Here is a 12,973-nt window from a genome sequence, read left to right on the forward strand (position 1 = left end):
TCACTTCCCACAAGGGGTGTGTGTGTGTGTGTGTGTGTTTATTTAAAAGTCACACACACAGATTAATCTTGTCTGGACTCGGAAGTCATTACACACACACACACACACACACACACACACACACGTGTGTGCACGTGCTCTTTTTTTCTTCACACATACGGGCTTACAGTCCTGTTTCCTGTACATCAACCAATGTGGTTCAAATCCGTCTGACACAAGAGGGAATGTAGTTGTGTTTTTTCTGCTCAAACCGATCTAAAGGCAGAACCCTTGCTGTTGCTAATAAATGTAAAACCTCAACATGAGTAAAGCTACAGAAGAGCTGAATATGTCAGCACACACACGCACACTCCTTCTCCTTGTATGGAAATGAAGCCTCTGCTAAAAACAGGATGTATGCTCTGTGAGTCAGCCAAAATGAGGAAGTGCTGACTGTGCCGGAGCGACACGCGCCGCTGCTGAATGAAGAGCCTTGGCTGCCTTCCAGTGGACCACTGCCCTCCTCGTTGGCTCAGTCTAGGAGTGCAGATGGGGAGATGCATGGGGTTCAGCAGGACCAAGGAGCCTGCGTGAAAAGGAAGCCGTTGACCATGACAGGATGCGGAGTTAGCAGTGGTTAGCAGTAGGCTGCTCAAGCCCAGTACAAGTCAAAGTATAGATACTCCTGGACGGTCAAATATTACTCCACTACAAATGAAAGATGCTCAGTCAAACTTTAACTACTAAGTATTCAAAAGTACAAATTACAAACTTAAGTGCATTCAAAAATAATATATGAATGCATTACTGTATTGAAATGCAGACATAAAAAAGGGGATTTTCCTTCTAGAAATTTAGTAGAGTCAAAATACAACATTTGCCTTGAAAAGTGAAAGGCATAAGTATCCACAAATTAAAATACAAATACTAGTTTAAGTATAGATGTTCAAAAATGTACTTAAGAGTAAGTACAGTATTATTGTCTTTCTTAAATACTAGTGTAAAGTAACTGTAAAGGTATGTTTACTGTCCACCGCTGAGTTATGGGAGAGTGCAATCCAGATATTTTTAAAGGGTAAGACCACTTTTGTAGAGGTTTGGGTTGTGTAGTTACCTTGCCATGATGTAACTCCAAATGTGGACAAGAAATCAAAAATAATTTCTCCAGTGATTAGAAATTGATAATTCAAAATATGCTCCTCATTGACTTACATTGTACGCTGAAACAGCTCTCAAAGTCACTCTTTTAGTACGTAAACAAACACAAACAAAGTTGTTTCAGACAATATGGAGCAACACCAAAACTCATGTGGTTTTATTTTTTCATAAAAATGTTAACTTCCTGTTGATTTGTCCATTTTTATTCAGAAGAAAACCCGGACTGGATCCATGGATCCGGATCCAGATCTTCATATAGTAAAATCAACAGGAAGTTACCATTTTTATGAAGAAATAAAACCACATGAGTTTTGGTGTTGCTCTATATTGTCTGAAACAACTTTGTTTGTGTTTGTTTACGTACTAAAAGAGTGACTTTGAGAGCTGTTTCAGCGTACAATGTAAGTCAATGAGGAGCATATTTTGAATTATCAATTTCTAATCACTGGAGAAATTATTTTTGATTTCTTGTCCACATTTGGAGTTACATCATGGCAAGGTAACTACACAACCCAAACCTCTACAAAAGTGGTCTTACCCTTTAAGGGTTCCATCCTTCCATTGAGGCTAATCTTACAACTGATTGATACCTATCAAGCATTGTCACAGTAATCTGTGTGTGTATTCTTATCAAACACTGCATCCATAAGCTTAGAGCACGTTTCCAATGAGGCTAATCTTGAAACTGATCAAGCATTGCGTCACTGTCACCTGTGCGCATACTCTTATTTGATATGATCTAGTACTTTATTGTCCGTTTCCACTGAAATTTGTCTTGCGACCCAGCGGCCTTGTATGCACTTCGTGCAGCCATGTGCTTCTATCATGTTTCCAATGAGGCTAATCTTGAAACTGATACCTATCAAGGTGCGTGCCACTGCTTTCTTTGGAATTGAATTCTGTTTGTTTGTGTTCTTGGGGAAACATGCACACAGCCACTGCTTTCTTTGGAATTGAAGGCTGGCCAGTGTTGTTCTTGGGCAGGCTGGAACAAGAGTGAATCATTTTTCACCTGAAAAAAAAGCTGCATGTCTTCCGTACCGCCGCCTGATTTGCATGATGCCACCTAGCTTAGTGCTGTCCATTCCACAGTGACAGGTAGCGATTTCAGACCGGAGCCATGTGTCTAGCTATTTTCATCCTAGCCAAGCTGCAATTATCTGCTCATCGCAACCCGCCTCTGGTTTTTCACTAATAGACAAGCCTATTGTGGTAGGGCAAGTTTGTCTTCCTGGCTTTTTAAGATGCTGATAGATGACTCCTGTATGCATCATGTCTCTAGTCTAAATCCTTTCAATAACCCATCTCATATGAAAGTAGACAGTCTCCCTTACTTGGCCTACCGTAGTATATGTATGGTTTTCTTTTAATACCGATCGTAGGCTAACAGTGATTCTCACCGTGTTAGCCTATTTAACCTTTTTAAATTAAAAAGCTTGACATTTTTTTGCCTCAGTGACCCCAATCGACACTGTAAAATCCTCAGTGATAATTTAACAAATGTAACCATGAACCGTAAGTGTTCGTACTGCTCGCTGTTGGTTGGATTAGTTTTTTCTATTTTTTAAAATTCTTTCACATAGATTATTCTGTTTTCAAGTGTTATTCAAGTTTTGTCCTGCAAAACTGACTTCTACAGACTAAACTCCACCAGCCTACACGTCACTAGGCTGGCAGAGTTGCCCATCAACTTTAAGCGAGCTCTCAAGATACAAAGGCTTTGGGGAATGTGTCGAATTTTCACATGTTCTCCTCACAGTAGCAGGAATTTTAGTTATATTTATCCGCACAATAAAAACAGTACAAAAAGGTAACATTATTCAAAGAGAAAAAGAAGTGCATGTGGGAAAAGAAACCCATAAAGGGTTTAAGATAATAAACAAATATAAACTTAGACAAAGTAATCAAACATAAGGTATGATGAATGTGTGGGTGCGTGAGTCTGTGTGTGCGTAAGTATGGTGTGTGTGTGGTGTATGCAAATTGCAGAATAAGGCTTCACAAACATACAGAAGATTCTGGTTAGAAATAGGCAGTTTCCCTTTAACGTTCCTTTATTTTATTTAAGTAGTTCACCCTAAAATCACCTTCCTTTTTTTAGTAGTTCACCTAAAGAAATCACCTATGTTCTATTAATGGCACACCCCATGAATCCTTGAATTCATGGAGATTGTTTTACTTTTTGTTGCATTCCTGACCATCCTGAGCCAATACTTTGATGACTGGGTCATTAAATAGATGACTCATTAGGAGACTTGAGTCTCGTAGCGGAGACTCTGCAGGTCATGTTTTGGGTGAACTACTCCTTTAATGTTTTCTGCGTGTTTTGCCTTGGTTTCATTGTTCTTGTGTAAACTCTAAATAAATTGTGTTAATCCTATCATTTCAGCTGCTGAAAAGGGTCTATGGGACATACCTTGTTTCTCCAGAGTCAAGTAAGTTGACCCCTCCCTGAACACAGCATTGGGCCGGACATTGTTGCATGAAAGAGATTCCCTTGAACCTATCGAGGAATTCATCCAATTAAGCTTTTGTCATCAAAGGCATTAATTACATGACTTAATTCATGGCTTAATTGGTTGTTTGACAGCCTGTCATAGTTGGTGCCTTTGAGCCGGTGAGTTCAGCTAATGAAGCCTTTGTCACTGATGATCAAAGACATGCATTTTTGATTTCCGGTTTACCCAGTCCGGTGAACGAGCTTAAACCAGTTTGATGTTTATGAGGATCGACCGAACATGTGCACATTACAAATTTACAAGACGTGCTGGCAAATAACAAATAGCCTACAGCAAGCAATGTCAATGTGCCAAGCATTTGCTTAAGTGGTGCCGCTAAATCAGTCTTGTGTTTCATTTTTGGTAATGAGCTATATAACAATGATTTTAACATAATGTTATTTATTTTATTTTTACATATGGAGTCATGCACTGGCCTTAGATGGGAATCTACATCACATAGTGTTGCACTGTGGCGAGTTCTGTAGGCAACTGCCATGACGGTAGCACGCGTTGTTTATAGTACAACACAAATGTATTACAGCAGCTAGTGGCTGCTATAGTTGTACACATCTAACAAATGAAACGAGAAAAACATACAATAAGAAAGTGCAGCAAAGGTAATGACTCTGCGCTGATCGGTAACGTGTATACACGTCTTAACCTAGCCTCGGTCCCAGGCTTACTTTTCTGCGGAAAGAAGAGCCTGGTCACAACGTAAGGCAAAGAAGCTATCGGTGGACGTATCCCCCGGAACATCCATCAGATGTATTTCCCCCGGATACGATATTTTCCCGACCAATCACAACACTTGTTTCATTCGCGGAGAATGTGAACTGATTTGTAAAGCATCAACGTCATTTCCTTGTTTCGGTGGGGACTAGTAAACACAGCCACACCGCGTGACGTAGTTATCTTACACGCAACACTTCCGCCACTTCCGCTGATAGTCTTTTCAGCGTAGGTCTTGCCCAGGGTGGTCTTAACCCCTATTCATAGTCAAGTTTTCATCAAGCCGTGGTGGTCACCGCTTACACAACACATCTTAGGTTTTACACTACACTACTTGGCTACAATGTGTCCTCATCATCTTTTAACTGGTTGTGTACTAGGCTACAATGTATCCCTGCTGTACGACCTGGACAACGTGCCAGAAAACAAGGAGGACGTCATCCACCAAGCGGGCATGCTCAAGAGGAACTGTTTCGCTTCGGTCTTCGAGAAATACTTCCAGTTCCAGGAAGAAGGCAGGGAGGGCGAGTCCAGAGCTGTGGTCCACTACAGAGACGACGAGTCCATGTAGGTGGTCATGTACAAAAAGAGAGCAAACTAGATAAAGTGCCCCTCGGGGCACAGGTCTCCACCAGGGCAGGTCAGGTTGTGGCCTCCTGGTGGAGACGGTCTCCACCAGGGCAGGTCAGGTTGTGGCCTCCTGGTGGCGCTATAATAGGCCAATGTGAAAAGGGTGCCATTTCTTCTTACGCCTTGGATGGCAATTGGATGATTTGAGGCATTTTGTTCCAAAAATGTGTTTTGCAAAATTCCACCTGTTGGTTGCGCTATAACAGGCCAATGTGAAAAGGGTGGGATATATTCCATAGCCTAGTAGGAAAGTCTGTGAAAGATTTCATGTAAATTGCACGCTGCGTTCATGATCTGAGGCTTTTTTTTTTTGTGCAAAACATACTCTCTCCCCTATTCGGCCTGGTGGAGACAACACATTTGAGATGGTTTGACACGAGAGCGATTTTGTCTTGGCACTTTTGTCTGTCTAACGATCACCACCAAATTACTACACATACATGTTTGTTGTTGTTTTCACCTTATGTGTATATTTTTTGAAATATTTAACTTTGAATTTTATAACGGACGTGAATTGTGGTCAGATTGTACCATGCCCAAATATGGAGTCTTGCATCATAGATAACATCATAGACAATCTTTCTAGTTTCTTCTTTTTTTCGTTGAGTTGATAATGACCACTCAGGTTGACATCTTAAATGCCAAATTCTCTTCTAATTTTGTCTAGACCAATTTAAGTAAAGTGCAGTTAAGGATTTTGGCCAACCTGCTTAAAAGTCTCACCAGACCAGATTGCAGTGTGACCTTAAACAAAAACCCTTATTTTCATTCTTGCCTTAATCCTTGTCTAAACGGAGGTCATATTGTTGTCCTCAGGTATGTGTCTAAACGGAGGTCATATTGTTGTCCTCAGGTATGTGGAGGCCAAGAAAGACAGAGTGACGGTGGTGTTCAGCACGGTGTTCAAAGACGACGACGATGTCATCATCGGCAAGGTTTTCATGCAGGTCAGTAGGTCGTCTCAGCGGGCGGCGTGGCGAGACGGGAGCGAAACCCCGACCGCACCTTATTTGTCCAAGCTTAGTCTATCTTTAGGTACACTACTGAGTTGGTGTAGCGGGTGGACTGGGAACTCGTGTACTATCACGAAATGAGGCTTTTTTTTTTTTTACAATATATTTATTGCATTTTTCTTTTTTTAAACAAACAGACAATACAACAGAACAATACATAATACAGACAATACAATTACTTAAAAAAAACAAAAACAAACATACAGTACATACATATAAATACAGTATATTAAAATAAAATAAGGGCACTTAGACTGGTAACAACAACAAGACCAAATAGCTGCATAGAGTACAATTAAACATTTTCAGTTTCCACCATTAAATAAGACAAATCATTAACCGTAATATACTGGATAAACCGTCCCCATATCCTATCAAACATCTCTTGTTTATTTTTCAGAGTATAAGTGATTCTTTCCAGAGGAAGACACAATGACAGCTCCCTAAACCACTGAGCAATACTGGGTTTGCCTATCTTCACGATAAAGCTATAGCCCTTTTGGCTTGTAGTAAACATAAATCTAGAAATCTTTGTTCGCTACTCTGAATCTTATGGCCAGGTGGATAAAGACCTAATAGAAACAGTTTCGGGTCAAGCTCAATATTTATCAACAATATCTTCTGAATCTCCCTCCTTACTTCTTCCCAGAATTCTTTCACTCTTGGGCATGCCCACAGACAATGGAAAAGTGTACCCTTGTCTTTACCACATCTCGAAATGAGGCTTTTGAGGTTTTCTTCTGCAAGATAAAGGTCAATTTTATTTCGGGACAGGGGTGTGAGGGATTCTTCTCTCTATGTCAAACGTTACTCATATCTTTTCACACGTGTGCGTATGTGTGTGTTTAGGAGTTCAAGGAGGGTCGGAGAGCCAGCCACACAGCCCCACAGGTCCTGTTCAGTCACCGGGAGCCCCCTTTGGAGCTCAAAGACACAGATGCTGCTGTGGGAGATAACATCGGATACATCACATTTGGTCAGTCCTTTACTTTACTGTTAGAGCTCAAAGACACAGATGCTGCTGTGGGAGATAACATCGGATACATCACATTTGGTCAGTCCTTTACTTTACTGTTAGAGCCACCAACCTTAACCGTTTCCGTCCGTAGGACGTCGCCACACGTCATAGGGACTCGAACCGAGGGGTACATACGACGTCCTCAGACATCCTAGCGCATCCTCAATGATACTGGGCGAGATAGGAATATTCTGTATTTTTTCCTTTTTTTTTAATTTGTCAGTTCGCCTTTCGGCTACCGTATGCTACACTCTAGACTCTTCTTAGCTTACCGTTGACTTAGCTGTTAGCGCGGCAGAAAGAATGACACGTCTCTCCTAATCGTGGTTTTGAACGGATCGATATACTAGCGCTTCATTTCTTCTCCTCATCCGTCTCTCCCGCAAAATATGAACGCTTTTTGGATCATATATCGTATAAATTAAAACGATAGCGATGTAAGCTAGCAATGTAAAGAGAACTTTTTTTGAGCGGATTGTTTCCGGGTCGTGGGTTTCAGAGTAAAAGCGGCCATGTCTTTCCGGCACCCCAGAGCTCCTATTTTGAAGGACTTCCGGCACTGATTGTGAACACGTTGCCGGCATAACCCGCATTCCCTGCTATTTAATAAAATATTATACGCTGCCTAGATTGTTTTATTACCTTTGCAGCATATGCCGAAGTATTTGCGTTTTTGATCCATAAAAAAACGCTAGTAAACACTCCCAGCATTTGTTATTGAGCCGACAAAAAAGCCACTTCCTTGATCCGGGTCACAGACAAAGAGCAAAACGAGCCAAGATTGTCCCTACCCCCTCGTTCACTTGCATTGGGCCTCAATTTCCCAGAACCCATGCTCTGGGCTGCTAGGGAGCAGCCCAGAGCATGGGTTGATTTCCGGTTTCGTCATCATAACGTGAAGGCCTCGTCACCAGGTCTGGGTTTAGCGTATTACGCGCGGTGGAACCCTGGATTAAACAATAAGCCGCCGTTAAAAGGCAACTTAACCCGGTTGATAACCCGAGTCCTATAGTTTTATTTTGCATAGATATATGTGAAATGGTGTTGTGTTCATTTATTTTATACCAGAATTTTTTTCTAAAGCAAGTTCTCACTGTTCTGTTCATGCAGTGCTATTCCCTCGTCACACCAATGCTAATGCCAGAGACAACACCATCAACCTCATCCATACCTTCAGGGACTACCTGCACTACCACATAAAGTGCTCCAAGGTGAGGCTGCTTAATGCTTGGTTCAGCGTTTCTCTAACGTAAAAAATAACATGGACCCCCCAGTTTGATATGCATGCGGCCAAATACCCCCTTTGATTAAAATGTTCTGTCCCTATTAACTCTGTGTGTATGAATGCAATCGACCCATTCGTGCACAGAGTTACAGACCCGTAACTATTCAACTGGGGGTTGTGATATTGTTCACAATATTACTATTAAAAAATTTTCATATGTTCTATAAGCATTAACTAAAATGGTGCATTTATATAGCGCCTTTATCCAAGGCGTTTTACATAGATTATGCATTACATTCACCCATTCACACACACATTCATACACCGATTGCGGCGGAAGCCATGCAAGGTACCAACCAGCACATCGGGAGCAATTTGGGGTTCAGTGTCTTGCCCAAGGACACTTCGACATGTAGACAGGAGGAGCCGGGATTCGAACCGCAGACCCATGGATCATTGGACGACCTGCTCTACCTCCTGAGCCACAGTCTAACTAAATTAGTCTAACTAAATTACCGTGTTCAAAGCAGAGTGGTGTGAAAGTGTGTAGGCGTTGGTACTATTTTCCCAAGGTGTCGGTATGCGAGAGGTACCTAATAGTCTCCAAGATCAAAGATGGTGAAGTGAATGCTTCAGGAAACCGGTGTTTATCATTACTGACCCCCTCCTCCTCTTGTAAAAGAGTTGCTGGCCTCCATTCTTGCCTAAATATAATGATACGTTCCAAGCCACATTCACAACGTTACTAAAACTTTTGCACAATAGAAAGTCCAGGTGAGATTGGGGGGAATGGGTGTACTGTAGCTTCCAATTGACCATAACCTCTAATTAAACCTGTTCCCTCACATGGTTGACATTTCAGAGGCAGATATGTCGGTAGGAATCTAGTATGTAAAATATGTTACGACACAACACTGAAAACAAATCATCTTCAATGAAAGGCTTTCGTTATATTAATTTGCATATATACTGTAGGTCTACTCCTACACATAAATCAACGTATCACTCACTACTGTTATGTATTGAATGTACAAGGTGTGAAAATGATCCGACTGGGTGTTAAAATGATCCGACTGGGTGTTAAAATGATCCGACTGGGTGTGTACATGCTGGCTTTCTGTTTGTTTTTGTCTGACTCGTGTGTGCGTGTGTGGTCGCATGCACATTTATCGGATGAATGGAAAGGTCAAGGAAGGAACAATTGGGGCGTGTGTGTTTACTGTTTAGGCTGTTTGAGTGTACTCCGTAAACTATTCACCCCCCCCCCCCCCCTCCCACACACACACACACACACACGCATCATTTAAAACTTGTTTGGTTTGCATGTCCATGATTACAGTTCTCAGTCATTTGGATTCCATGGAAGGCAGCGTGTCTTCTTTGAAAGGACGCTGCGCACCGAAAATACCAGATCTACCAGCTCACAACACGTTGCGAGTTTGTGGATTGGCTATTTTCCGTCACTAGCTTAGTTATTTTAAGGTGAAAGAGTATTTCATCACTATCGTCAAACTAGCAATAGAATACAAGTTTAGAAGCATCTTCCAGAAACATGAATGGTCTCAAATGTCATAAAAGCAACCTTAATGCCTCAAATCTGTTTCTGCAGCTGGTCGGCCTAAAACATTATCAATAATTATTTCAGTCTTGAGATTTTATTTTGCTTTATTCCATGCTTCCACAGGCCTACATTCACACACGTATGAGGGCCAAGACTTCAGATTTCCTTAAGGTTCTGAACCGAGCCCGGCCCGACGCCGAGAAGAAGGAGATGAAGACGATGTCGTAAGTAGCCGTTGAACCCACCCTACAGTAATGAACCCTGCCATGTTGTTCTGTCCATCAAAATGAGGAACTCATTTACACTTGGGTACACTATGTGTAATAGGGTTGTGCGACAGACTTCAAATCAATATCACGATTATTTTATAAAAGATTTATAGTGAAAACGGAAGATGTACAAGCTCAGAATTTAAATGTAATTGCAAGTCACATCTACAGCGTTTGCCATGGTTTGTAGTTCAGAACAAACTCCAACCAACCACCGAACAAAGGTAGAGGGTGCGAGTGTGGGATGGGTTCCAGTCTGTCTCCATAACTCAAATGCTTACCTCTATTTTAGACTACCACTTGTTTGTTATTTCAAGTTATTGCTTCATATCTTAGTAAACATCTGACTTCAGTTTCAGCTGTACTGTAAGATGTAAACCGCAAGCTTAATTTTTATTTTCAGATAACCTCACTGATAACGTACTGTCAGGTGCTTTGTCAGTAAAGTCAGTGCAGCTACGTACATATTTAGGTTTCTCTGAACCCAGCTGCGGTCCTGGGAGCATTCTTTCTGTGTGCTTTGGAGGTGTGTGGGGTTTTAGATGTTTATAGCTAGGCATGACTTGTTGCACTGTTTGAAGTGGGGCTGATTGGAATTTTTATAGGCACTTTGCACAGAAGACATGCGAAGCTGAGACACGGGCGAGTCGGGTCGGCCACACACACACATTCACCATCTAATCCTTACGAGTTCAAAACAATCGATGTATCCAGCCCGTGGTGACTGAGAACATTGCAATCCCTTTGCTCAGATGTTAATCTTTAACCAGAACAGTATCACCTAGCAGTAGCTTGGTTCCTGTTCTGGGAGAGGAATGTTTATATAGTAACACGATATTACTACAGTAGTAACCAATAAAATGCCGTAGGTTTCAGGTTGAAATAATTAAATCCAAGGAATTATGTTCCTGGGGTGCTTTGTTTTGGTTGTATTTTTGCTTGGCTATAAAAGATGACATTAAAAAACATAGAACAAGCAGGGGATTTCCTGCTTGTATCCATTTCTGAAGAGAATATGTTTTCTTTGCTTTCTATCTTGCAAGAGTAGCGGAAAGTATAAAGCGGTGAATGAGTAAATAAATAATATAGCAATGTGCATAATGCCTCATTTATACATGGTTGCGTGCCTGAAATGGCTCTACAAGTTAGTGTGTAGATCTGCTATTTTCGGTTGTTACCTGACCTTAAAAGCCCAGTATTGTTTTGATGCTAGAATCTAGCAAAGGGATTGCAATGTTCTCAGTCACCACGGGCTGGATACATCGATCGTTTTGAACTCGTAAGGATTAGATGGCGAATGTGTGTGTGTGGGCGATAGCTAGATGCTATCGGGTGTAGTTTAATACATTCAGCCTCATCTGTCGTCTCATGCATGTGTTTGACTTTGACGTGCAGCTCCATCTCTGCTCATGACTCATGGCCACTAGGAATGAAAGTCTCTGCGTTGACAGTTGGCACAGTGTACTCACAGTATGCAATTAGAACTCTTATTTCCTCATTGTTGAGTTTTGATGCCTTTTGTTAAACTTGCACTGGCATGTCGTCCAGACATGTATTTCAGTGGTGTTTTTCTTATATCTCCATAAGACTTTACTGTACACTTCTTACAAAAAATGTGTCATCTGCCATGAAATCGCATTGAAACCATTAACCACTGTAAATTACCAACTAAAAGAACGACGATACAAAGGATTCAGTAAAAGTCTTTCAAAGTAATTCTAAAATGATTAAGTGCTTTTTTTTGTGAAATCCGATAATCCATTAACTTTTCCGGTTTAGTTTTGATCACGTTTTTTTCCGGTTGTCACAGGTTGCGTAAGAGTGCCCTCTGTCGTAAACCACTGGAAACACTGATGTCTATAGACGGTTAAGTGTTGGCTTTTAAATGACGTCTATAGACGTCAAACAGTGCCAGTCATACAGAACAAGATTATTAAAATGGGGTGGTCTATCATATAATATTAGGTCATACAAGTCCCTTTGTTGTCTCTCTGCCATTTCATTTATACTCAAGCAGATCACAAGGTTCATGTTTAGGTTATTAGAGAAAGTAAAAGATGGGTGATCTTTTATTTTTCCATTTGCTGCTTTCTTTCATTTTTATTTTTACAGCATTTTATGGCGATTTCTTGATGGTTATTTACTGTAGTCCTAGAGCCCAGGAAATGACATCTGGCTGTATGGTATCCCCCTTCACATTCAGTAGATTGAATAGAAAGTTGTCCTTTACGGTTAATGCTATATTATACTGTTTTCATTTTTACAGGGGCAAGACATTCTGCCGCTGAGGCCACGGCCCCCTCCATGACGCGCAATCGGACCCGCACCTGGACACGCCTAAAAGCGAACCCCCCCCCCACGCTGAGACTCGACGCCACATCGGACAGGATTCCAGGATGCTCTTATGCCCCGTCCCCAAATCGTGTCCAGTCTGTTTTTGTTTGTTTTGTTTTATTTCCAAGCTAAAATAATGATAAAGTTGGCTCTTCTTTAAAAAAACAAAGTTGGCTCTACTTAGGGAAGGCAGAGGCTTGAGGAAAAAATGAAAAAGGGCATTCCTTTGCTTTGCATACGGTAGTTAAAAAAGAGAATTATTAGTCCTATATAAATATATATATATATATGAAAGAACAAAAAAAAGAATTTTTTGATACGATATCTTTTACTCCATTTGGTACTCTTGCCTTGCCTGTTCTCCCTCATCATGTACTGTGTCCCAACCTCTGGTGGTCCTTATCCCCCCCACCCCATCCTTATCCCCCCCCACCCCATCCATCAGTAGTAGTAGTAGTAGTAGTAACATCCCCTCTTTTCCCTCTCCGTCAATCTCTCTCGCTCTCTGTGCTTTGATGTTGTCTGTACCATTGTCATTGGAAAGATAATTAATAAA

At 41.3% G+C, this 12,973-nt stretch overlaps 1 protein-coding gene across 2 annotated transcripts in view; it reads left to right on the forward strand.

Annotated features, from left to right (window-relative positions):
• The window catches only part of arpc2 (actin related protein 2/3 complex, subunit 2), an 18,587-nt gene extending 5,614 nt beyond the window's left edge, over positions 1-12,973 (forward strand). The window contains exons 5-11 of one of the 2 annotated variants that reach the window (XM_079494989.1): positions 3,527-3,572; positions 4,748-4,934; positions 5,851-5,944; positions 6,860-7,064; positions 8,139-8,239; positions 9,938-10,038; positions 12,350-12,973. In XM_079494989.1, the coding sequence (XP_079351115.1) occupies positions 3,527-3,572; positions 4,748-4,934; positions 5,851-5,944; positions 6,860-7,064; positions 8,139-8,239; positions 9,938-10,038; positions 12,350-12,371 (756 nt within the window). In that variant the 3' untranslated portion in view covers positions 12,372-12,973. The remainder of the gene's footprint in view (positions 1-3,526; positions 3,573-4,747; positions 4,935-5,850; positions 5,945-6,859; positions 7,065-8,138; positions 8,240-9,937; positions 10,039-12,349) is intronic. The other variant, XM_079494990.1, reaches the window with a different exon arrangement.

Source organism: Electrona antarctica, assembly GCF_951216825.1.
Source record: "Electrona antarctica genome assembly, chromosome: 24".
NCBI classification, from domain to species: Eukaryota; Metazoa; Chordata; class Actinopteri; order Myctophiformes; family Myctophidae; genus Electrona; species Electrona antarctica.